At 44.0% G+C, this 26397-nt stretch overlaps 1 protein-coding gene across 1 annotated transcript; it reads right to left on the bottom strand.

Moving 5' to 3' along the window:
- Nucleotides 1–24750: 24750 nt before the first annotated feature.
- Nucleotides 24751–26130, bottom strand: LOC132156637 (oligodendrocyte transcription factor 3-like). Its single transcript, XM_059565575.1, has one exon. The coding sequence runs from the start codon at nucleotides 25949–25951 to the stop codon at nucleotides 25178–25180; it is 774 nt and encodes a 257-aa protein (XP_059421558.1). The 5' UTR covers nucleotides 25952–26130; the 3' UTR covers nucleotides 24751–25177.
- Nucleotides 26131–26397: the final 267 nt, after the last annotated feature.

Genomic DNA, 26397 nt, shown 5'->3' with positions numbered 1-26397 from the left:
GGATGAGAAGTGCTCAAAGCCAGCACTCACCTGGGATTGTATATTCTATATTCATGCACAAAGCTGATATGTTGCTTAGCACCCCACAGCTTATCGTTACAGCATACATTACCTACTGTTTAAAAGATTGTTGTTGTTTTGTTTTATTCAGCAAGGACACATTTAATTATAAACATTTTCCATTTCAAATGCATGCTGATTTCGTGAACTGTTTTTCATCAGTGAGTCTGAAAAAGTAAATAAATAAATAAAATCCAGTTTTCACAAATATATGATATACTGTTTTCAACAGTGGTGAGAAGAAATGTTGCAGCAAATCAGCATGTGATCTCTAATAGATGGCAACTCTTTTTTTTCTATATATAGCCTATTCAAATTAAAAATGTTAATAAATATTATTAAGAATGTGAAACTTTGTTGTCTGAAAGGCTACTTGCATGATGACGTTTTATGGTATATTTATATGTGATTGTTAATCGTATGTTACCTCGTCCTGCCCAGAGGGACTACAGATGAAATTTAGCTTGTAGCTAACTCTGGTATGGCTGAGTGCCATACACTGTCCCTGTTAAATAAACATATGAATAAATAAATACATTTAACTTTATGCTAGCATCTTATGACTATCAGAAATTAAATGACTATCCCACCCTCCAAAATCTAAACATCTCAGTGTAACTTCAAGTGAACTTTTAACCTTTTTAGCCCCCTAATTTTTGTTTGAATAATTACAATTACAGTCATCTTAAAATTAACAAATTCAAATTCAATTCCTTGCTCCTAAATGTCTTGGAACTTTTCTTAGTCCTCCCTGCCTCCATTTTCTTGTCATTTGATTCTGAAATGCATTTTATTACATGTAAATGCACAGAACGACCCACATGTAAATATATTCTGCCTTCAGTCACTGTTCTTGCTTTCAAGTTCCCTTTCAGTCGGTCACGTTCGACGTTATGAATGGGATCTCGTCCGAGAGCGGCCTGTAAGTTCTCATCCACGCTGTGGCCAAGGCTTACAGAGCTGCGGGCCAGGCCATTTCTGCCCTGCATGCCATGGCCTCACTTCAGGTCTATCAGGCCTCACTCTACAGGCGACGAAGGTCACTGCGCGTTCCTTGGGTCAGGTGATGTCCACTTTGGTGGTCCAGGAGCGCCACCTATGGCTGAACCTGGCAGACATGAGGGAGTCTGACCGTGCTCAGCTCCTCAACTCCCCGGTCTCCCAGGATGGCCTCTTCGGCGATGCGGTAGAGAGCTTTGCCCAGCAGTTCTCTGCCGACCAGAAGCTGTCCGAGGCCATCAGACACATCCTGCCCCGGCGGCCCTCTGCTGCCTCCACCCTGCCGCCGGCGCAGCCGCATCAGCCTGCTCGTCGCCGAGGGCGCCCCACTGCGGCCTCCTCCACTCCTGCTCGGCCACAGCAGCAGCCTTCACCCCAGCCACAGCGAGGAGATGGCCGCAGAAGGGCGGCGCAACCCGTCTCTGCCCCTAAGCCTGCCAAACGCCAGGCCAAGCGGCATTCCTGAGACGGGCGACCCGGAGTTGGAGACGTCAGCTCGTCAGGAGATGATAGCAGGACCACTCCTTCCCCCGTAGGAGGGCCGGGGGAGAATCCTTTGTTCTCGTTTTCTTTTTGTTCCGCCACTGGCCCTGCGGTTGGTGGTACCCAAATCTTCACTAAAAGAGCTGTTTCCTCTACCTCCGCGTCCCAAGAGGCCACAAATGACATTTGACGACGTGCTTCCTCGCCGCTCTCGTTCTCCTCTCCCCTTGCCAGTTTCCAGGCAAAGCCGGCCCGAAAACGCTCCGACTTCTCATGCCCTCTTTGCTACTTGGAGTCAGACGAGTGCCCGCACTCCGCCCCCGCTAAGGGACGCTATGCCTCCCATGACGGGGCTGTCTGCCCCACCATGCTGCCCCACCATGGGTATGCCTGTAGTCCCCTTGACCCCGCTGGTTCGGTTTCTGGGAGCCTGGCTAGAGCTCCCCTGGCCTTCCCGCTGGCTCATCCGGACGCTCAGGCTCGGCTACGCGATTCAGTTCGCCCGGCCTCCCCCCAGGTTTCGGGGTGTCCACGTGACGATGGTGGGCAAAGATGCCCCTGTAATGCTTGCGGAGGTCGCGACCCTGCTGGCAAAGGGCGCGATAGAGCCGGTCCCTCCAGCCGACATGTAGTCCGGCTTTTACAGCCCTTACTTCATAGTACCCAAGAAGACAGGTGGGTTTTGGCCAATTCTGGACTTGCGTGCCTTGAACCGAGCTCTGCACAGACTCCCGTTCAAGATGCTAACGCCCAAACGCATTTTCGAATGCATTCGTCCGATGGATTGGTTTGCAGCGATCAACCTGAAGGATGCGTATTTTCAAGTCTCCATTCTTCCTCGACACAGACCGTTTCTTCGGTTTCGAGGGGCAGGCATATCAGTACAAGGTTCTCCAATTCGGGTTGGCCCTGTCTCCCCGCGTCTTTACGAAGGTCGCGGAGGGAGCCCTGGCTCCTCTCAGGGAACAAGGTGTCCTTATCCTCAACTACCTCGACGACTGGCTGATCCTAGCTCACTCTCGAGAGCGGTTGTGCGAGCACAGGGATCTGGTGCTCAGACACCTCATCCAACTGGGTCTTCAGGTCAACTGGGAAAAGAGCAAACTCTCCCCTGTGCAGAGGATCTCTTTTTCTCGTTATGGAAATAGACTCTGTTGCCATGTTCGCGCGGCTTACGAACGAGCGCGCACAGTCACGGCTGTATTGCCTGATACAATTCGAGGGCAAGAGAGCGGTTCCACTGAAACTGTTTCAGAGGCTCCTGGGGCATTTGGCGTCCGCAGCGGCGGTCATACCGCTCGGGTTACTCCATATGAGACCGCTTCAGCACTGGCTTCACGACCGAGTCCTGAGATGGGCATGGCAACAGGGCACGCTCCGAGTGGCCATCACTCCGGCCTGCCGCCGAAACTTCACCCCGTGGTTGGACCCCTCGTGGCCGGCGTGCCCCTAGAACCGGTGTCCAGACATGTTGTTGTGTCAACAGATGCCTCTGCCACGGGCTGGGGTGTCATGTGCAACGGGCATGCTGCGTCGGGCTCCTGGACAGGACCCCGACTTCAGTGGCATGTCAATTGCCTCGAGTTGCTAGCAGTACGTCTTGCTCTGCACCGCTTCAGGGCCCTGCTGAAGGACAAGCACGTTCTGGTCTGCAGGGTGGTCTATGCTCCCGCCGCATGTTGCAACTCGCTCGCCATCTCCTCTTGTGGAGTCACAAGCATCTGAGGTCGCTTCGTGCCATTCACATTCCGGGTCGGCTCAATCGTGCAGCCGACGAGCTCTCACGGCAGCAGTCTCGCCCCGGGGAATGGAGACTCCACCCCCAGTCGGTTCAGCTGATTTGGGAACACTTCCGAGACGCTCAGGTAGACCTGTTTGCCTCTCCAGAAAATTCCCACTGCCAGTTGTTTTACTCCCTGACCGAGGGCACCCTCGGCACGGACGCCCTGGCACATAGCTGGCCGCTGGGCCTGCGCAAGTATGTGTTTCCCCCAGTGAGCCTTCTTGCACAGATGTTGTGCAAGATCAGGGAGGACGAGGAGCAAGTCCTCATGGTTGCGCCTTTTTGGCCCGGCTGGACCTGGTTCCCCGAACTTGTACTCCTCGCGACAGCCCCTCCCTGGCCAATTCCTCTGAGGAAGGACCTTCTTTCTCAGAGACGGGGCACCCTCTGGCACCCACGTCCCGATCTGTGGAACCTACATGTGTGGGTTCTGGACGGGTCACGGAAGGTTTAGGTACCTTGCCACCACAGGTGGTAGCTACCATCACTTCAGCTAGAGCCATGTCCACCAGACATGCCTATGCTTTGAAATGGAACCTCTTGATCTGATCATCAGGTTCCTGAGAGGAGCAAGGAGGCTCAATCCGCCTCACCCTCAACAAGTCCCCTCTTGGGACCTCACAGTGGTTCTATCAGCACTGCAGAGAGCTCCCTTCGAACCCTTGCTCTCAGTAAAGCTAAAGTTTTTATCTTTGAAAACTGCGCTCCTGAGGGCTTTGGCTTTGGTGAAGAGGGTCGGGGACCTGCAGGCATTTTCAGTTGACGAAGCATGCCTGGAATTCGGGCCGGCTAACTCTCACGTTATCTTGAGACCCCGGCCTGGGTACATGCCCAAAGTTCCCACCACTCCTTTTAGGGATCAGGTGGTGAACTTGCAAGCGCTGCCCCTGGAGGAGGCAGACCCAGCCCTGGCGCTGCTCTGTCCAGTACGTGCACTCCGCACCTACGTGGACAGAACTCGGTGCCTTAGGACGTCAGACCAGGTCTTTGTCTGTTACGGAGGCCAGCAGAAGGGAAAGGCTGTCTCCAAGCAGAGGTTATCCCACTGGATAGTGGATGCTATTGTCCTGGCTTATCAGGCTCAAGACCTGCCATGCCTCCTAGGGGTGAGAGCTCACTCAACTAGGAGCGTAGCTTCCTCCTGGGCGCTGGCGCATGGCGCCTCGCTAGCAGACATCTGTAGAGCTGCGGGCTGGGCGAAACCTAACACATTCACGAGATTTTATAATCTCCGTGTAGAGCCTGTGTCCTCCCGGGTACTCGCCTCTTCGGGCCAGTAAGGACCTGCTCGGTGTCAATCCGCTTGCTGCGCCATTCCACTCCGCGGACTGGATGCGTGCGCTATTCCCCTCAGGTGAGTTCCTCAGTCAGAACCCTGGGTTCCTCCAGCACTGTTGATGTCCAACACTTGCGTACATGCCCCTTGGTCAGCCCTGTGTGGGACTAGGTGCCTCCATGTGTTGTGATTCCCCTTTTCTGGGTAATCCCACATGTTTATGTCCACAGTAAGTCTCTCCGCAGCATGTGTCTTTCCCTTGGCAAGCCCCTTGCCAGCTCTGTCGTTGAAACTTCCACCCTGCGGGCTGGGTACCTCAGAGTTCTTATGTATCACCACCTTGGTAGATACCTGCCTTCTGTAAGTCCTCCCATGGGCAGGCAGCCTGCTAGCATACGTCCAGCTGGAATATGCTACCCAGTGTATTCTGTGTGAGCTTAGGCCCTCACTCACGACAGGGTGCTATCACTCACACGGGTCGCTGGAAGGTCGTTTTGTAAGTGACCCCATTTGTAACGTTGAACGTGAACGACTGAAAGGGAACGTCTTGGTTACGTATGTAACCCTCGTTCCCTGAAGGAGGGAACGGAGACGTTACGTCCCCTTGCCTTATCGCTGTTCCACTGAATGGCCGGGTCACTGGCTCGGCTCCTCAGCGAAGACTTGAATGCAAGTTGCTCGCGTTGCTCCTTATATACCCGCTCTGTGGGGCGGAGCTCGCGATGCAAATCCCACAGACCAAGGTACTTTGTGTACCATTGGCTCGTTTTGTACCACTCGAAGGTGATTGGGCTCTCGGGCGAGATCCCATTCGTAACGTCTCCATTCCCTCCTTCAGGGAACGAGGGTTACATACGTAACCAAGACGTTTTCTTTACCATTGCTTTTCCCACTGGAGGCTCGGCCACACCCCTCAGTATGACATCATCAACATGTTTTTATTTTCATTCTTTTTTTTCAGTCCTCATGCAAAATTTCATAATAATTATTATATAGAACCATAAGGAAATGCATAGAATGTTAGAAGTGTAAATGTGCCACTTTACCTGTACTCACTGCACTCAAAATAATAAATAAATAAAATACCATTTAAACATGCAAGCAAGACATTTCAGTTGTCACTGTTTATTGACCCAGATTCCATTATCAGTTGTACAACATCTCAATTTGTTTAATTAGATCAGTTTAAATGGTTTGAAAAACAAACCTTCGTGACACATAATTTCCATCCAAAAAGATATTGTTTATAGATATTGCTACTGTATAAAACAGATGTGTCCCCGTCTGTTTGCATTTGTGCAAGTATTTGCTGCCAGGCCTGCCATTGGGAAAATGATTCCGATAGATAGGATTGTTTCCCAGCTGTGAGCTCAGCTCAGTAGTTGGTATGTTGATTTACTAAATAAACTGTCCGGCTCGGCCGTCAACACATAAGACACCAGCGCACAGATGGCAGGCGGTCCAGTCTTCATGCACATGCCAACAGCGTGGGCAGAGAGAGAGAGAGAGAGAGAGAGAGAGAGAGATACAGAGAGAGAGAGAGAGAGAGAGAGAGAGACTGAGAGAGGGAGATAGGGAGAGAGAGAGAGAGACAGAGAGAGAGAGAGAGAGAGAGAGAGAGAGAGAGAGAGAGAAAAAGTTTTTACTTCTGCAACCAAATTATCCATGTGTTTCTCACATTAACAATATTTTATTTTCATTAGCAGCTAACACTGTAGTGAATCCTTTTTTAATTCCCCAGACTACTAGAAAAATAATGGGACTAAATTAGTGTGAGTGTATATATACTGAATGCATGCCGGTAAAACACATGCAGATCACATTCCACCCCCAAATTGTAAGAAATAAGAAGCAAATTTTATTTTGCATAAAGAACATGAATCTATTTTTTTATGAATGTATGTGTTTTACATTGTGACGTTTTCATGACAAATATCATATATGCTTTCCTCAGTAAAGGAAATAGTTTCTCCTAATGTAATTCCTTAGGAAAAGTTAAATAGAAACTGAACGAGACATTTAATGCATAAAATTATTTGGTCTTGGACGAATTGGATGTGTTCGTTTTGAATAATTTTACTTTACAAGTAAAAGATCAACAACAATTTAAATTAGCTGAAAATGTATTCACCAAGATTAGGATGCTTTTGTTTCTTCATCAGATGTGGAGACATGTAACATTGCATCAGTGTCTCAGCAAGAGATGCTTTGCAGTGAATGGGTGCCGTCAGGATGAAAGTCCAAACATCTAATAAAAACATCACAATAATACACACGTTATCCATCAATTAACATCTCAAAAAGACAAACCTTTGCTTTCTGCTAAACTATATCCATAATAATATCCATATGATCCATAACATTGCTGTCTCCAGTGAAAGAGTCATCTGGTCTGAATCAGGAGAGACTCAGATCACAGATCAAGCACCGTTTACAAGCCAAAGCTGTCCAAAACAGCTCAAAACTAATCTGTGGCTGGATTTTGATGTGAGAGACGACAGGAGATGAACTTTTTCACTGGAGGATGCTCTATTTTGGATTATGGATTGGTATTGTGGTCAGAAGTGACAGATTCAAGTTAAACTGCCTCGATTATGGATTTTCTACTTATAGTCACAGTGCTTTTCAGTGAAGAAATGCTACATTTCGTAAAACCTAAGGGTGAGTAATTGCCTGCAAATATTCATTTTTGGCTCAACTATTCCACAGTTTGAGCACAGTTTGAGACATTATTAACTAAGAGACTTAATTAAAAGTTTTCATTTCCTCTCAGTGTATTCCTATTGCTAAATAGGAGAAACCATTAAAATATATAAAAGTGATTTTCTTTGTTATGTGCACTTTTCTAACATGCAATGAAAAAACAAACAATCATTAAGTGAAAACTTCTTGGCTAAGCTCATCTTACAGAAGGATGTGATGCGGTGGCATGCGGGGATCAGAAAAGCGATGGGCGGAGCCTCTCCAGGAGGTCACCTCCTCTTTGACAGAAGGTGATGGATGACCTCTGAGCAACCTCCATCCGATTTCCCCAGCTCCTGCATAACACTGGCCCATGGGACAAAGGCCAGCACAGGTATTCAAATGACCCCTAATGGAAAGGGAATAGACTCAAGAAGAAAGTGCAACTCTGACTCTAATGAGTTGCTAATAGTAGAAAATCACTTTCTGATCTCCCGGTGGGTAAAGACAGATGGAGATGGAGGTGTATTTGCTCTGACTGACAGATCTGACAGGCCATTTGATGAGAAGAGAATTGTACATGCGGTCAGGCACGGGCCTGCTGTCGTCTGGCTCTGAACAAACGCACATGCATTACTTTTACTTAATTCCATATTTTTAAGCTGCTTTCACACAATAAACACTGAATATAATCTCTACCAGATGGGAGATCCTGATGTGTGTTTTCCTCACTTCTCTCCAAACTAAAGCAGAAGAACTTTTGACTTACAAACAATGAAATCTCTTTCAAACTTAGGAAAACTTAAGCTGTTAAGTTGTGCATTTAGAGATGGGTGGGTAAAGCGCAGTTTTGGCCAAAGTTTTATTTGCATCAAATAACTGTTTCTGAAATCATAGTGTAAAATAATCATTTCTGGTAGTTTGATTGTAATGTGTAAACAATCATGACCACTAATGATTTTTGGTGCTGTCACAAAAAATTTTGTTTTCAAATGCTCATTATCGATTACAGTTACTTTTTTTTTTTTCATGGATTACATTTAATGGATTAGATTTTTCATGATTTAATTGATTATTATCTTTTAGTCAACTCGTAAGTTCCCCTGAAGTTCTTAAATTTACCCCAGATTGGGAATGATGACATTAACAACAAATAATTGGATATATTTTATTTCTCTTTTTATTTATTTATTTTTTCTAACAATAATACCCTTTAAAGTCTAAGAGAGACAACAATTTTCACCATGCAATTTGTAATCAGTAACAAATTTGTAAGTAATAATAGCAATACCTATTATATTTTAAATTGAACAGCCCTTGCAGCATATTGAGTTATGCATTGACAGATTGAGATTTGTTTGTCAATATGTCAAAATGAGTCACTTTGTCATGGCGTTCCTCTAAAGCCACAGCATGCTGTATTGTCCCGGCTGACATATGTGTGAGTGTGTGCGGAAGTGTGCCATCCCTGCTCTTTGTGAGGAGCAGAGACCATCAGCAGGGCTTCAGCAGCAGCAGGTATTCTCCAGTGACATTAGGATCCAGCAGTGAGAGAGCTTTACATTGAGGGAACTGCTACGGCTTGCTAATGGGATAATAAGGATGTAGCCAACCCCCAGCACTCCAGCGGCTCTGCAGCACAGATGGAGTGCCCTCTTCTGCCAGAGCGATGGATCAGAACGAACAAGGGCTGTGATTGACGAGAGTGACAGCCGCCACCTTGCTGCATTTCCTCTCGTCAAAGCAAAAACAGGGATGTTCTGCATGGGTTCGCATTATCTGTGCAGGAGTTGCTGTGTTTCTGCAGAGAACAGCTTCAGAATCAGCTAAACCCAAAACACAGAGGTTGATTAAATAAAGATATTTGCATTAATCATTGTGGCGTCTTATCAAAATAGGCAAAAACTGAACCAGACGGACTCGCATTTCAGCATTTCAAAAAATCATTTGTTTGATACAATACCAGTCAAAAGTTTTTGAACAGTAAGATTTTTAATTATTATTATTATTATTATTATTATTTTTTTTTTTAAGAATTATCTTCTGCTTACCAATTTATTTGATCCAAAAATACAGCAAAATGAGTAGCAGCATTTTTAAATAACTGTTTTCTATCTGAATACTTTTTAAAATGTAATTTACTTCTGTGATACAGTGCTGAATTGTCAGCATCATTACTCAAGTCTATAGTGTCACATAATCCTTCAGAAATGTGCTGATTTGCTGTTCAAGAAAATGTATTATTATTATTGCCATCAATATTTAAAACAGTTGAGTCCATTTTGAGTCCATGAATAGAAAGATCCAAAGATCAGCATTTATTTGAAATAAAAAAAGCTTTTGTAACATTGTAAATTATACCAGTCAAAAGGTTATAGAAATTAATACTTTTATTTCTATTTCAAATGCTGTTCTTCTGAACTTTCTATTAATCAAAGAAACCTGACATTTATAAATAAATGCAAGCTTGGTGATCATAATAGAATTCTTTAAAAGCATTGAAATTTTGACTGGTATGTAATCATTGTTAGAATAATTCACTTTCAACACTCATATGTTTGTATTTACGAAAAAAATAAAAAAGAGAGAGAAAATGAGTCTGAACAAATGGCCAAATCCACACTTTTGTTGTGTTGTCGCCTCTGCAGTATCAATCACCATCCTTCCCGATTGTCTGTCTCATGGTGAGCAGCTGTTATACTGCATTTCAGCATCCAACACATATAATCCAACATCTGCTGTATTTTCCATAACAGTGGTCTGTGATTCCACCCATATCATTATACCCTCCACTGCCTTCTGAGCTCCAGCGAATGCTGCCACACTGGCCAGTATATCAGAGTGAACTGCTCAGGTGTCACGGCTTGCTTACTGTGGCAGAGATGAGGAGACGAAGGAGTGCGGAAACCAAGGGGATTAACATCAAAAGGTATTTATTCTTGCAAACAGCGAGGAACACAGGCAGGATCACACATGTGGACTGAGGGGTTGACGATCTATACCGGACAAAGAACTAGAACAAAACACTCCTTAAGAATAGAAATCAATTAGGGGAAGACAAAACATACCTGGAAACAAAATTAAAACAATCATGGATCAGGAACAGGAAAATAACCAAATAAGGGCAAGGAAGGCACATGGGGAGCAAAACACACACGATAAAAACAGAGTTTGACATAATGCACCCCTCCGGAAGGCATTACCTCATGTCACATAACATCAATGGGAGGGTGGGAGAGACATGGAGGTCCCTCAGGACAGACTCATATGGAATTGGGACGCCTCCAAGGCAATACCAAATCCAGGCAGAGCATGCAGTTCAGTAGGCCATGGCAGAGTAGGGAGCACGGCTAGCCATGGCAGAGCAGGCAGTTCAGTAGGCTATGGCGGAGCAGGGAGCATGGGGAGCCATGGCAGAGCAGGCAATTCAGGAGACCATGGCAGAGTAGGGAGCACAGGTAGCCATGGCAGAGCAGGCAGTTCAGAAGGCCATCGCGGAGCAGGGAGCACGGGTGACCATGGCAGAGCAGGCAGTTCAGTAGGCCATCGCGGAGCAGGGAGCAAGGGTGGCCATGGCAGAGCAGGCAGTTTAGTAGGCTATGCCAGAGCAGGCAATTCAGGAGAACATGGCAGAGTAGGGAGCATGGGTAGCCATGGCAGAGCAGGCAGTTTAGTAGGCTATGGCAGATCAGGCAATTCAGGAGACCATGGCAGAGTAGGGAGCACGGGTGGCCATGGTAGAGCAGGCAGTTCAGTAGGCTATGGCAGAGCAGGGAGAATGGGGAGCCATGGCGTAGCAGGCAAATTAGGAGACCATGGCAGAGTAGGAAGCATGGGTAGCCATGGCAGAGCAGGCAGTTCAGTAGGCCATCGCGGAGCAGGGAGCAAGGGGAGCCATAGCAGAGCATGCAAATTAGGAGAGCATGGCAGAGTAGGGAGCACGGCTACCCATGGCAGAGCAGGCAGTTCAGTAGGCTATGGCGGAGCAGGGAGCATGGGGAGCCATGGCAGAGCAGGCAATTCAGGAGACCATGGCAGAGTAAGGAGCACTGCAAGCCATGGCAGAGCAGGCAGTAAAGTAGGCTATGGCGGAGCAGGGAGATATGAAGCCATGGAGGAGCAGGCAAAATAGGATACCATGGCAGAGTAGGGAGCACGGGTAGCCATGGCAGAGCAGGCAGTTCAGTAGGCTATGGCAGAGCAGGCAATTCAGGAGTCCATGGCAGAGTAGGGAGCACGGATTGCCATGGCAGAGCAGGCAGTTCAGTAGGCTATGGCAGAGCAGGAAGCATGGGTGGCCATGGCAGAGCAGGCAGTTTAGTAGGCTATGGCAGAGCAGGCAATTCAGGAGTCCATGGCAGAGTATAGAGCATGGGGAGCCATGGCAGAGCAGGTAATTCAGGAGACCATGGCAGAGTAGGGAGCACAGCAAGCCATGGCAGAGCAGGCAGTTAAGTAAGCTATGGCGGAGCAGGGAGATAGGGAGCCATGGCGGAGCAGGCAAATTAGGAAACCATTGCAGAGTAGGGAGCATGGGTAGCCATGGCAGAGCAGGCAGTTCAGTAGGCCATCGCGGAGCAGGAAGCATGGGTGGCCATGACAGAGCAGGCACTTTAGTAGGCTATGGCAAAGCAGGCAATTCAGGAGACCATGGCAGAGTAGGGAGCACGGGTAGCCATGGCAGAGCAGGCAGTTCAGTAGGCTATGGCAAAGCAGGCAATTCAGGAGACCATGGCAGAGTAGGGAGCATGGGTGGCCATGGCAGAGCAGGCAGTTCAGTAAAACATGGCAGAGCAGGGAGAATGGGGAGCCATGGCGGAGCAGGCAAATTAGGAGACCATGGCAGAGTAGGTAGCACGGGTAGCCATGGCAGAGCAGGCAGTTCAGTAGGCCATAGCGGAGCAGGGAGCACGGGGAGCCATGGCAGAGCAGGCAAATTAATAGAGCATGGCAGAGTAGGGAGCATGGCAGAGCAGGCAGTTCAGTAGGCTATGGTGGAGCAGGGAGCATGGGGAGCCATGGCAGACCAGGCAATTCAGGAGACCATGGCAGAGTAGGGAGCAGGGCAAGCCATGGCAGAGCAGGCAGTTCAGTAGGCTATGGCAGAGCAGGGAGAATGGGGAGCCATGGCGGAGCAGGCAAATTAGGAGACCATGGCAGAGTAGGTAGCACGGGTAGCCATGGCAGAGCTGGCAGTTCAGTAGGCCATTGCGGAGCAGGTAGCACGAGTGGCCATGGCAGAGCAGGCAGTTCAGTAGGCTATGGAAGAGCAGGCAATTCAGGAGACCATGGCAGAGTAGGGAGCACGGGTAGCCATGGCAGAGCAGGCAGTTCAGTAGGCTATGGCAAAGCAGGCAATTCAGGAGACCATGGCAGAGTAGGGAACTCAGGGTGCCATGGTGGAGCAGGGAGCACGGGGAACCATAGTGGAGGACTTGAGATGGACCCATATTACCACCCCCCCTAAAAAAAAACAATTGAGGAGAATATCGTGCTTGGAGGCCCTTTGAAGGCCTAACTCGGGAACTGTGGCCCTCCCTGGGCTAGATTTGGGGACTGGTGCCCTCCTTGGGCTTGGCATGTGAACTGGAGTTCTTTCTGTGCCACACTCGGGGATTGGCGCATTCTCTGGGCTAAACTCTGTCACTGGAACCATCACCTGGCTAAACTCGTGGACTAGAGCCTTCTCTGGGCTAAACTCAGATACTGGAGCCTTCGCTGGGCTAAACTCGGGGACCGGAGCCCTCACTGGGCTAAACTCGGGGACAGGAGACTTCACTGCTTAGACATAACACACTAATATGCTTTTAATATCTAAATCCCTTTTTTAGGATTTTTAGGCTCCATTAATTAGGTAAACCAAAACCGGGAACACTTCCTATAACACCCGATGTACTTGCCACATCGTTACAAGAATGGCATTTATGCTAATATTTGTCTGTTTCTCTCTTATTCCGAGGTCACCGTAGCCACCAGATCCAGTCTGTATCCAGATCAGAGGGTTACTGCAGTCACCCGGATCCAGTACTTATCCAGCCCAGATGGTGGATCAGCACCTAGAAAGGACCTCTACAGCCCTGAAAGTCAGCACAGACCAGGACCAGGAGCCCTAGATACAGATCCCCTGTAAAAACCAACCACTGAGACAAGACCACAGTAAACAGATGATTCCACTGCACAATCTGACTTTGCTGCAGCCTGGAATTCAACTGCTTGTTTCAAAAACCTTTGGAGAAGCCATGCTCACCCAGGGAGGGGGGGGGGGGCAGCTCTGGCTCAGGCCCGGACACTCCTCGGATACCGGAAGATCCCTTCCCTCCAACATAGTCTCTTTGTGTCTATGAGGTCAACGGCGCGATAGTAGTTGGCCCCAAGCCAGAACAGAGAATTGATGGTGGCATCATCAAATGCCAACGTCTTGGTGAGCCATACTCGTAGAAAGGGAGATCTTGGCTGGCTATCTCCATTGTTGTGTGGAAAAATGGGAAAACAAAAACTATTCAAAATGCGGATAACAAATACAGCGAAAAAGACGCAGCTTTCAGTATTAGTCTGGTATTCTGTCACAGCTCGCTCACTTTGGCGGAGACAAGGAGACGAAGGACCACGGAAACTAAGGGGATTAACATCAAAGGTATTTATTTTTGCAAACAACGAGGGACACAGGCAGGATCACAGACGTAGACTGAGGGGTTGATGATCAATACCTGACAAAGAACTAGAACAAAACACTCCTTAAGAATAGAACTCAATCAGGGGAAGATGAGACACATCTGGAAACAAATTAAAAACAATCAGGGAGGAGGAACAGGAAGATAACCAAATAAGGGAAAGGAAGGCACATGGGGAGCAAAACACACACACACACACACACACACACATGACAGTCAGCAGCATGAGTCTGCACTAAAATGCTGTTTTTCTTTATTTCATTCATAGGACTGTGTAAGTAATTGTGTTAGAATATATAAAGTATATGACATTTATAGAGTTTATGTTCAGTACCCTAATTCCAATCTCATTTATATGGAATTTTGATGTTAAAAACACCATAGAAAGATTTGGAATTATTAAGACTTTTGTAATGTTTTTAATGAAGTCTCTTCTGCTACAAATAGATTTCAAGTCTACAAAGGCTGCATGTATTTGATATATCAAAAACGTAAAAGCTCTAATATTGAGTAATATGCACGTGCGTGTGCCCACAGCTATGTCTCTCTTCCGATTAGGTGAGCTCTCAGGAGAGTCATTGGGTACAAAGCGTTAACATCTGGCATCCATTACAGCCCAAGATCATTTGTGATTTGTCCATATGATGACTCTGGCCTAGCCAGACGCGGGGGGCTCACATCCTCTGCTGCAGACAGACCAGCGCTGCTGTCACACCAGTGCACAGCATACACACTACAATTAGCTCTGCTGGCCTGAGCACACACACACACACACACACACACACACAATGCTTCACATTGTAGCTCCATGTCATTCCACTTAATGCTGTAATGTTAACTTTGTTATGTGTTCACACCAGTGTACTTGTAATTTGGAGTCTTTTGTTTTGTTCTTTGTTTGTTTTGATTTGATGAGTCTTTTTTTTTTCTTGCACTTGTTAACAACAGTGATCCATTACCTAGATCTGAAAAAGAGATTTGATTAGTAGTGAATATTAATACCCTTAAAATGTAGCTGTTTATTTTTAGTAAAAAAATTAAAAACAGTAATTTACATATAATAGCAAATTACTAAATGTTATTCATTTCCTTTGTGTGTTTCACTGAATGATTCATATTATAATATCCTACTGTATATCATGTATAAACAGTGATTAGAAGTAAAATACATTTACGTATCTTTCTCAATTCATTGTGCATTTGCTTTTACTAGAAAACCATCTGTCGTTTACATTTAAATGGTATTCAAATTCACCTACTGTGACCAATGTCTTCTGGCACAAGGCCAGCTTCATTGAGATTGCCAAGCCTCACATTACTCAGGCAGTCCTGAAATAAAGACAAACCTCTGACTTGCAGCGTGAAGTCTGGTCCCCTCTGCATCATGTAAAGCGACCAGACACAGTTCACTCTTTCTTTTAAATGTGCCATTAGGTATTTATCCGAAATAGTTGATACCACAATAAGTACATTTAAAGAAAAAAAAAGAAAAAATAATTCAAACTGTAAAATATTTTATGAAGAAATATTCCGTAATATTTTATCTTACAATTATATACTATCAATCAAAGTTTTGGAATAATTAGGATTTTAAAATAACTTTACAAGAATGGTCACTAAGGCTGCATTTATCTGATTAAAAACACAGTATGAATTGTAATATTGTTAAACATCATCACAATTTTCATAATGTTTTATTGTAATATACTTTAATAATGTAGTTTATTCATATGATGATCAAATCTGAATTTTCAGCATCATTACTTCAGTGTTACATGATAAAAACATCTATATAACTGAACATACATCATATTAAATTTTTAACACATGCACACACACACACACACACACATACACAAAAATTAACAGGAACTAATATTATGGAAAAGGTATTGCAAATGTTTGCTTCGGAGATGTGTTTGTGGTATTTTGAGTGCAGTGCTTCATTTTACATAAGATGTGAGGCATTTATCATTTTGTGTGTGCACTGTGCAATTCTTGGATTTGTGTGTAAAGTTTGGGGGGGTTTAAAAAAACACTATAATATTTGTGAAACAGAAATTAATTTTCTGTTGCCATGCTACAGTCCTCCTGGCATAACAGAGTTAAGTGGCAATAGTTCAATAATTCACCACCAGCAGCATCTGAATCATCAAGTTTTCAAGGTTCCAGTCCAGATCATGTTATCCCTCTGCATACTATGCAACTGAGCACACTATAATGAGCACTTACCTAATAATGTACCATCTGTATGCGTGCCACGCGTGGAGCGTTCGTTCAGCCAAACTGTCAGTGTTTTAGCCATCCGCGTGCTAACTAGCTTCCCTCTCAGCAGCCGACCAGAGCTGACAGCCAGCCAGTTACCAAAAGGCTGAATGATGTGCCCTAATTAGTGTACACCACTCCCCATTGTGCGTGTGATTAAGTAGTAACTGTATCAGTTTTGCTCAATCAGATTTGTTTGAGATAATGCGCCTCAGGAGAGGCGATCCATACGCTGGCCTAATCGAGAATCATCTTGTGTTATTCCACCGCTGGTAGAGACCTGTGCTCAATGCATTCATTTTCATCTCTAAATGTGTCATGACATGTATGCAATTTTTAGTTGATTTATAAATTCAATCATATCTCATTTTGAGTAAACCTTTGACAGTTGAATATAAGCAGTCCACCATGTCACCATGCACATTTTACTGCTATTACATTTAAGCCAACACTCTCATTGCGTGCCATCATTTTGTCGAACAATGTCCCCTACAGTGAGGGGCACTACCATACTTCCCTATGCCAAGACACGAGCTGGCACACACATTACAGCCTACATCTCGCTTTATCTGCATTTTCAGCTTTCTATCAGCTGTGCCACACAGAATTATTGGTTCGTTCACATCATGTGGGAATTACCATAATTGCGAGTTGCAGAGTGTGCTTTTGGCTAAATTTGTAATTAAAAGTATACAATTCTTAAATAGAAGAAAAAGTAGAATGTTCTAAATGCTCGCACTTACAGTATATTTTAAAACTTGTTCAATCTTATGTTTCCAGAGTCCTGTGATTTATGCTGGATTTATATGGCAAATAATGAATGTGACCAGCGGTCGTACAGTTTGTTCCCGGGGTTAGGGTTAGGCTAAAATATAAGGTTAACCCTGGAAACAATGTGAAAGCAGATGTACTGATTTAAATACCACAAGCAGGGTTGAGATGAGGGTTTACGGGTAAGATTTGTATGGGTACCTGTGAGTGGGAGCAAAGAAAGACAAAGATACAGACATAAATGTTAAATCCAGATGACAAAAACAATGGAGAGGATAGAATGGGTTAATGGTTTTATTACATTTAAAGAAATGTAGGGTTTGGTAGAAAAACACAAATAAATAGAAGAGAACAAACCAGTTTCTAATATACAGCTCTTAATAGTACAAATGAATAAATCCTGATTCACACTTCTTACCAGTTGGCGTTGGTAATGCACCTTATATGCTGTATGCCAACTAAAATTCAGAAGAAGAAAGACCCTGGTAATTCTTGTTAATATATATATATATATATATATATATATATATATATATATAATCTCTACACAACTGTGTACAGTACGGTTACTCCCACGTCAAAGTCCTTCAAATTGTGGAGTTTGAACTGGACAGTTGCTCAAAGTCGCACCTTTTACCTACAGTACAAGTGGCTGACAAGTTGTACCTGCACATTAAACTGGGAAAAGATAAAGCTCACTTGGGTTCACTCAGACTACTTCATTAAGCCGTTTACACAGTTCCTACTTCCTCTTGAACCTACTGACCCCGTGTGTCCCGGCATCTTACAGAGCATGTTCACCTCGTGCTACATGAGCGTGGCAGCTTTCAAGCATGTGTCGCACCACAATTTAAATAAACACACATCCTTTGACCACACCTGCTCCCAAAAACCCTCCTCTCTCTGACCAGAAGGCCGGCCCGGAGAGGACCTCGCTCGTTGGTGGTTGACAATCAAGGACATTTCGCTTTGGGCAATATCAGGGCAGTAACATTCTCCCAGGGAGTCCCTTATCCATAGGCTACTGGCAGACAGACAAACACTCAGTGACAGCCATTTATGGCCAACTAGTGAACGCCATCTGTCAGACACAGTAGGAGAACATTACGGAGCACAGAACTGAGAGCCTCGCTCTTTTATGTTGTCGTATTTAGAGTAAAAAGGGATGCCAAATGCTGACTTGGATGTTGTAGATTGACTAACACAAAAAGGATCTTCTTCTCTGTCATTCAGCTCCAGGGTTGGTGCTTTCCCGTTTACTCTGTTTAGCTTGTAATTTGCTTGTGGGCAATGAAGTCCTTCCAGGATGAATGCTGATGAATTCTCAATTTAAATGAGCACATTCTGCTTGAAGTTTCTGGTCTGTACGTGGAGGAACAACGGCATTGTAAAGGAAGTGATTAAAAAGAGCGAAAGTTTCTCGAAAGTAATGAAACAAGTCAACGCAGACAACATTTCCGCACAGCATTTGAATCATTCCGGTGTATAGCATGAACAAAAGCAAACGTGGACATTACTGCTTTAACTGCACAATTAACATACAAATGAGTGTTGACACTAATGGCTGTTGCAAAATGCTCTTATGATGGAAATATGCTTTCTGTTTTGGCTGTATGGGATAAACATTTGTCTATGAAATCAGTGGATGACAGGCCTTAGGCATTCCCCGGGGGCCGAGCAAAATGGCTCATGCACCTGCCACCTAATTCAGCCCAGGACATGGACTGGAGTAACTGGCAGGCATAATGAACTGCATTCATCCTGTCAGCAGAGTCAATAACTTATCCCCACAACTGCTTTTGTTCTAGTCGAAGCTCGCGGGTTCCTCCTATGTGCCCCATGCCCTTATTCAACTGAAATTTATTTTCAATTGCAGCCCCCGGTGTTGCCCGGCACAAGACTGGCTTTGACAGGACTCTCTTTAGCCCTGGGCCGGGAGCATTGTTAGCGTCCACGTCCATTGTTCGGGACCTTTAAGCACTTGGATGGTAATAAGGCCACTCTGGAAAGTGTAAAATCTCAAGTGTTTCCAGTAACAGGTGTGTCCACTGATGAGGACTACCCATTTGTCATGTGTGAAAAGAAAGGGCTCCACTTAGCGTAGCTGTCTTTTCGACAGCGGCCGCGGGGAAATTACCCGGGAGCATGGGAGTCTCTTCCAACCCCACCTGACCCCTCCGAGTTTTATGGCTGGCAATCTGGTCCCTTTCTAAGCTTGCTTCAGCGTGCTACATAAACTTTGAATCGAGCGAAACTTAACCTGTATGGCTAAATCTGGTGCTTTTACATGATGGACCCAGGTGCTCATGTCAAGTCACGTGCTGTGTAAAATAAAGAATAAAGAAAAACAAAATTACACCAGGATAGCCAGTTAAGCTAATGCATTAGATGATTTTTCAACAAGTCAGGTCATGCAATAAACTTCTAAATGTGCTGCTGAGGTCGGTTTAGTTCACTTTGACAACTATCTCAACTTTGTTAAAGGAAACTGTAAACAAATATGTTATCATAACAATCAGAATGGTTAATGAAGCACCAGCAGGAAAGGAGTTTATTAACCACCAAACTGTAATTAAAGGAAACAAAGGGAGAGGCATGGAGCGAAAAATACCATGAGGCGTTTAATTTACTTTCGAGCGAGCGTGTGAGAATTGCTTCACGCCGATCTCTCATTGGATGCATTGCCAGCCTCGCAGATGCTTTTTTGGAAGACATAACACATAAACACAGACTTTGACAAATGACAGTATTCTGACTCCAGAAGCGAGCGACAGTATGCCGCATGCTGCTTTCCATTTTGCTGTCCTGCAGCTTAGGCTCTGTTTGGAACACAAAACAATGTAGAAGCAAGAATAGACAGACCATAATATACTGTAGCCTAGTAGAGAGCTCTGAGTATTAAACTTTGCCATGTAAATATTATCATGTGATGCTTGCGCTATGCATTAATGATGGCTTAAATCATGTGACTCCAAATCAAACTCTTATAGCCACATCTGGAGACCAGAATAGCATAGAGATTTGAGGGTGGGCTAATTTCAACACCAAAAACACCATAGCAACCACTGAGTAACACCCTGGCAACCACGTACAAGAACTTAACACTGTAACAGCAAATGTTTTGTGGTTCGCGGAGCAGCATTTAATTTTTTTTAACCACTTCATTTGAAGGCAGATTCACGTTAAACTTCTTTTTTGGATAATTTCAGCCTACCAGGCGTACATGATGCACGTTTCAACAATTAGAAGGTTACAAGACACCATACAAGATACGACCTAATGAGTTCAGATGGCAATTCATAGCTTTCAGTCATGTGACCAGCATGAAGACCTGGACTGCCTTCAACCAGACCAAGCGGTGCCAAACGTTTTTTAAATAGAAACGGTTGTGCGTTGAACACCCTGGTCTGATGACTCAAGAGTTTCAACTATGGCATCTGAGAAGGCCATTCTTTGTGATCTTTTTGAAGAATTATTGGAGCTGGATGAAATCGGTAAAAATACATGTTTAATACTGCAAAATATGCTCGATGTTACAGTCACTGCCCTTGCCATCCAGAATAAAAGAGAACATCCCAATCAAGGGAAGGCATTTGTGGAAACTGTGGTTTTCTAATGACTGTGATCCAACATTTGCCTCGCATTTCAGGAAGAAAAGACAAACATTTCAGATGAAGGATAATCCACTTCTTACATCCGAGACTGTGTTATGATCTATGTGACCTTATTATTTTTATTGTGAGTATTCTGCTTATCATTATTGCTGATCACTGTTGTTGTGCTATGATATTGTAATATTTACCGTTATGTAATCAGAGGGCTATAGGAAAGTTTATGAAACTGTCACTCCATAATACAATAGCAAAATATAATTACATTAATCAGTATTTAGCACATCTTCCTAGGATATGGACCATAAGACATTGCAATTACTAAATTATATTTAGACAGACATAAATTAGTTTCTGATCTATACTTAAGATCTTATTATTTCATTATTTTGCTTTAAATGTAAATAAACATGTGAAGCCATATGAAGCCAAACCGGAAGCCATAGCGAAACGGCGCTCACCAGTTTGAGCTTGAACTTGCCCCAAGTTTGGAGTACAAAACATTCATAGAGCTGCAATACAGGTCAATCTGTTTTACAACCTCAAATGTTTAAATCACTTTTCAAAAGAATAAAACAAAGGTAGCCTATGTGAACAAAAGGCAAGTTTTGGCCACTTGCAATCCATATTAATAACTCAATATTTCAATTATTCGACAAAACGTTGTAAAAACACTTACAAGTGCCTTAATATATTTTAAACAGTAAAAATAAAATATCAAATTCAGTAATCTCTATATTAATGATGCATAATTTTCATAGCCTAGGCATGCAGATGAGGCCAGTGCATGAACGCAATCCGATTAATGGATCCATGATGGAAAACCATTAAAAGGAGTCTGTATAAAATATACATCATCAATAAGGTGTTTAATGAATGTCGTCTTTTAATATCAGCGTTTTACGAAATCACACTTAATGCAAACCGCGTAAAAATAACAGGCGGTCAGTGGAGCGAAGCTTCGTCTTGCCCTCCAGGTGGGCGTTTCTATAAGGGTGTGGCGTCACGTGAAAACTGTCAATTGCGTAACGCTGATTGGTCAACTTCAGATGAAGCACCAAATGATGTACACTAATACATTTAACATTTTAAATAATAATGATAATAAGCTTTCAAATATATATAGGCATACTGAAAATTAAATTGCCGTCGACATTCACATTTCAAAATGGAAACGACAGTGATGTCATTCAGCATCTTCTTTCCTGATTGTATTTGTAAATCAGGCTGTGATTGATCTTTGTCTTGCATACATGTTAGCATCTATAAAGTAAGATTGGCGCGCTGAGAAATTTTTATATAATTTACTTAGAACCAAAGCCCTCTACAACAAACTTTAACACTTTTAAACTTCTGCCTTGCATTACTAGTTTCCTCCTGGAGATGCAAATTTAACGCAAGTGCACTCTGTAAATTGTGCTCATAATCCTTATATAAATATTGTCACCCATCGATAGTCAGTTCCTACGACAAATATGAATTCGCTGATTCTGAAAGTCAGCGGATAAAATAACGCTTTGCACAGTAGAACGAATCCAATTACGAAAAAGTCTATTGCCAGTGCGGCGTTTGTGCCGAAGTGAGCTCGCTGCCTCGAGTCCTGGCCAGTGTTCACACACTGTTTGTAGTCCCTGAAACAAAGTGTAAAACTAGGGCCCAGGCTCGTCTTGTTACTTGTCTAAAAAGGGACTCAACGAGATAGTTACAAAGGGCGTTTTAATCCATCGCCTCATTTACATCCCTCAAGAATAGAGTCCTGAATATCTAATCTTCCTGTAATCCGCGCGCGCTCTCTGATGTGTTCTTCTCTCAGTCCCCTATGAACAATTAACTTGTAATCTCTACAAACATACATTGAGCTGCTGTCTGTGTGATCAGCCTGATCTGTGGAAGGACTCAAGGGACTGACTGTCTTTCTGTTGAGTTTGATCATTTACTTCTCGCTGACACTTATGGAAATATTCTATTATTTTAGGGATAGCGTTTTAAAGATATCATAATGAATAAGATAATATTTCCTTGAGCAGTTTTCAGCTTAAAATGAACCTAATCATCGCAGCATTGTATTAGAATAAAAGCATAAAAACAGAACGTTTTTATTATTAGTATTATTATTATCGTTGTTGGTGGTGGTGTTATGCTTGTATTATGTTTATAGATTGATTGATGAAAATTGTTCAGCCTATTTCATGTTTTATTCGTCTTGTTGAATCGATGTTTATCCTAATGAATCTGATGTCATTCATTTCATTTAGCTGTCTCTCAGCTCCCACCATCCCAGAATGACATGTTGTTGTGTAGAATCCCCCTCTAAAACATTTTTTCTTTGTTTCTATCATTAACCCCTTAACTGTCACCCCGTCCCAAATACAGGACGCCTAGGTTTACTTCACTATATTACAAACAAATCTAATCTATACCTATCATGTGTTCCCGGGGAATCGCTTGATAGCGCAATGCTCTAACAGTTGAGCTACAGGAATAATGATAGGTATAAATTGATAGCCTGAATGCACTGTAAGTCGCTTTGGATAAAAGCGTCTGCTAAATGCATAAATTTAATTTTTAATTTAATTTAATTTAAATCTAATCTAATCTTGACAAACTATATATCGTTGGAAAGGTCTAAGACTCCCAAATATATATTTTACCAATGTTGTTTGTTAAAAATTATGTAGGAAAATTAATAGATCAATTTATGACAAGAGTGCACCCTCAAAAATCTAAATTATAACAGGAGTTTTGACCTCTGTTTAAAAAAAGACTTCTTCGTTGCCTTTTTCTCTATCACATTTTAGAAATCATCAGAAGTTATATATCAACTGAAAACTTAAAATTTCTAAATTCATCCTTTAAAACCCATTTTATAATCAGACATTGCATTACCATGTAAATGGTTCATCAATATCATGTTACAAAATATTTTCAGTCATGAATTATACAAATTTAGGTTAGTATCATGCACATTCAAGTCTATCTTCAAAAACGTGAGTGACAGTTAAGGGGTTAAACCGTGTTTATTTTATTTTATTATTATTGACTTTCAGATATTGACATGCGCTTTTATCGGCTCACAATGCATCGTTTTATAGCATGCACCAATTAAACGTTTTTTTTTACGGACATTACAATAGTTTTTTCTATTTTTATTGTTTCTTTCTTATTTCTTTATACATTAATTTATTCATCTCCAAAGAGGATTTTTTTATTTTGCCCGGCCAAGGAAACTATGTCTGGCCTTCATGGATTTTGTTTTGGAACATTTTCTTAATGGTGCAAGATATTTGAAACAAGACTGACAAGTGACATCATTTTCTATAACCATTTTGATATGTAAGAACGGATTGAGAATTATTTTCAATCACAGTAATAACTGCATAAGGCACAATTGATTTTAAAATGCACTGCATGTTACAAAATATACAAAACACAGAGATATTTCGTTTTTTTACAGCAATGTTTTATTGAAATTTCATCCAGGAACACTGGGCAATAATAAATATCTCATTTGTCAACAAGAATGTACAAAAATAAAGACCACGGCAATCTCTCTGGAATAACAAAAGTTATCCGATTAAAACAGATCATGCTTTGTTTGTACAAGATGCCATGCCGAAGAATTTCAAATAAAGATACGACACAGAAATAACACGACTGAAGGTTCAGCTATTACTCAGGCTGACAATGGATGAATAAAATAATCGAAGGAGATATAATAATACCACTTTAGTGCGAACTAAATCCAAAGTCGTACAGTTTTCCTCCGAAATGCCATTTCACAATCCTTGTTACAAGGAACATTTGGGATTCGTCTTTTCATTCCCTTTGCAAAAGATACATGCACATCACATGATCTTAAAACTCTTAATTCACCGCGAAATTAACTACAGAAGAAATACGCAACAATGAATGAAGCGTCATAACGTCAGCATCTAAAGGAGATCCCACTTTAATGAAGGCTCTTACTGTAGAAAATCGGATTCACTTCATGTTGATGGCCCGTTTAACACATTCTATTGACTGCAATTAATATTTCTCTAACTCTCAGAGTATTAGACAGGGTTAGGGTTAGAATAAGTGGAAGTGTAGGCTACTTGCAAAGTTACTCTGGCCTATCTCTAGTCGACAGAATGTCTGTCTGCTTGGGACAGCCTCACAATAAAGAGTTAGCAGATATTAGTCAGGCAGTCGACTTGCACTCGAATGAGAGTTAGCTGACAAGTAAGTGCAAAGTTACTTATTTTCAAAAGAATGCTCAAAAGGGACCATCAAAATAAAGTGTTACCAGAAACTTTTTTATGGTTACCACAGCGAATTTCTGTAAGGGGAGTGAGTGCTCGCGTTCCAGGACAGCTTCAAACACAGACTCCAACTCAAATAGAACCATTCACTCTCATTTACAGTCAATTTACAGCGCGTTATGCAGCACGTACTCCATAACGGTTCAGTAGTTACCTTACAAAGCAATCGAAGTGATCCTTGTTACAAGGACGAAGTTAGAACTCGTAAGGGCTAAAACAAACGAACGAACAAACAGACAGACAAACAGATCATGCAAAGTCCAGTCCGTTGCTGTTCACTTCATCGCGTCCTTGTTCTCTGTGGAAAGCCTCGTCAGTCCTGTGGAGGTGATGGACAGGTGGGGAGGCGGGGGCACCTGACAAATCGTGCAGGGGCACGGCAAGCCCGTCCAGTGCTGGAACGAGCCCCCGAGCTGCAGCGGAGGGGCAGGGGTGCTCTTCATCAAAGAGTGCGGCGCCCTGATGGAGGTAAGTCCCGGTAACGTGCTGGAAAACGTCGCGGAGGCCGACGAGGTCAGCGCGCTCCCGAGGAGAGGATGCACCTGGTGATGCACCTGATGCGCGGCCGCGCTCGAGCCGCCGTGGCTCGCCGTCCCGCAGTGAAATGCCGAGTTGTGGCCGCCGTAGATCTCACCCACCAGCCGCTTCATCTCGTCCAGCGAGCTCGTCAGCATCAGGATGTAGTTTCTGGCCAGCAGAAGCGTGGCGATCTTGGAGAGCTTGCGCACCGACGGCCCGTGCGCGTACGGCATGACCTCTCGGAGCCCGTCCATCGCCAGGTTCAGGTCGTGCATGCGCTTGCGCTCGCGGCCGTTGATCTTCAAGCGCAGCTGCTGGACCTCCTGCTCGGTCACCTGCTTCTTGAGCTTGTACTTGCTGCCGGAGGGCGACTTGGCCGCGTGCTCGCGCGTCATCTTCTGGAGCAGCTCGCTCTGGGTGGAGGACACCGAGTTCAGGCGTCCGTCCTGAGGATGGAGGTGGTGGTGGTGGTACATCCCATCCATGTCTGGAGAGGAGGCTCTGCTGGAGGAGCTGGAGTCCGAATTCATTTTATGGCTGCGCTTAGGTAGGAGGTTGTCTCTTGCTCTTGTCTTGTTTTTATCTCAAGTCACTCCTGCTTGATCACCTGATTTATCCCACTGGAGCCCCCCTCTCTCCCTCTCTCTCTCTCTCTCTCTCTCTCTCTCTCTCTCTCTCTCTCTCTCTCTCAGTGCCGTGTCTCCTGGTCTGATTTCGCACCTCTTGCTCTGTGAAGACGCATCACAGGGCTCTGTATTTATAGTGCTGCTCGAGAGGGGCCAAACAAAAGGAGCCCCTCTATTCATAACGGTCTTGTTAGGATGACGCCCCCATTATCTCGAGCGGGGTGCTTTGACTGTCCCATTGACCAAAGGAGCATCTATTCATATTCATTGTAACGACATCATGGGGAGACACTTCAGCCCAGGAGCCTCTGAAAGTTTGCAAATACTTCTCCACGCTTAAGAAACGCTTC

Source organism: Carassius carassius, chromosome 14 (genome assembly GCF_963082965.1).
Source record: "Carassius carassius chromosome 14, fCarCar2.1, whole genome shotgun sequence".
In the NCBI taxonomy this organism is placed as follows: Eukaryota; Metazoa; Chordata; class Actinopteri; order Cypriniformes; family Cyprinidae; genus Carassius; species Carassius carassius.
This window is presented reverse-complemented; position numbering and strand designations above follow the sequence as displayed.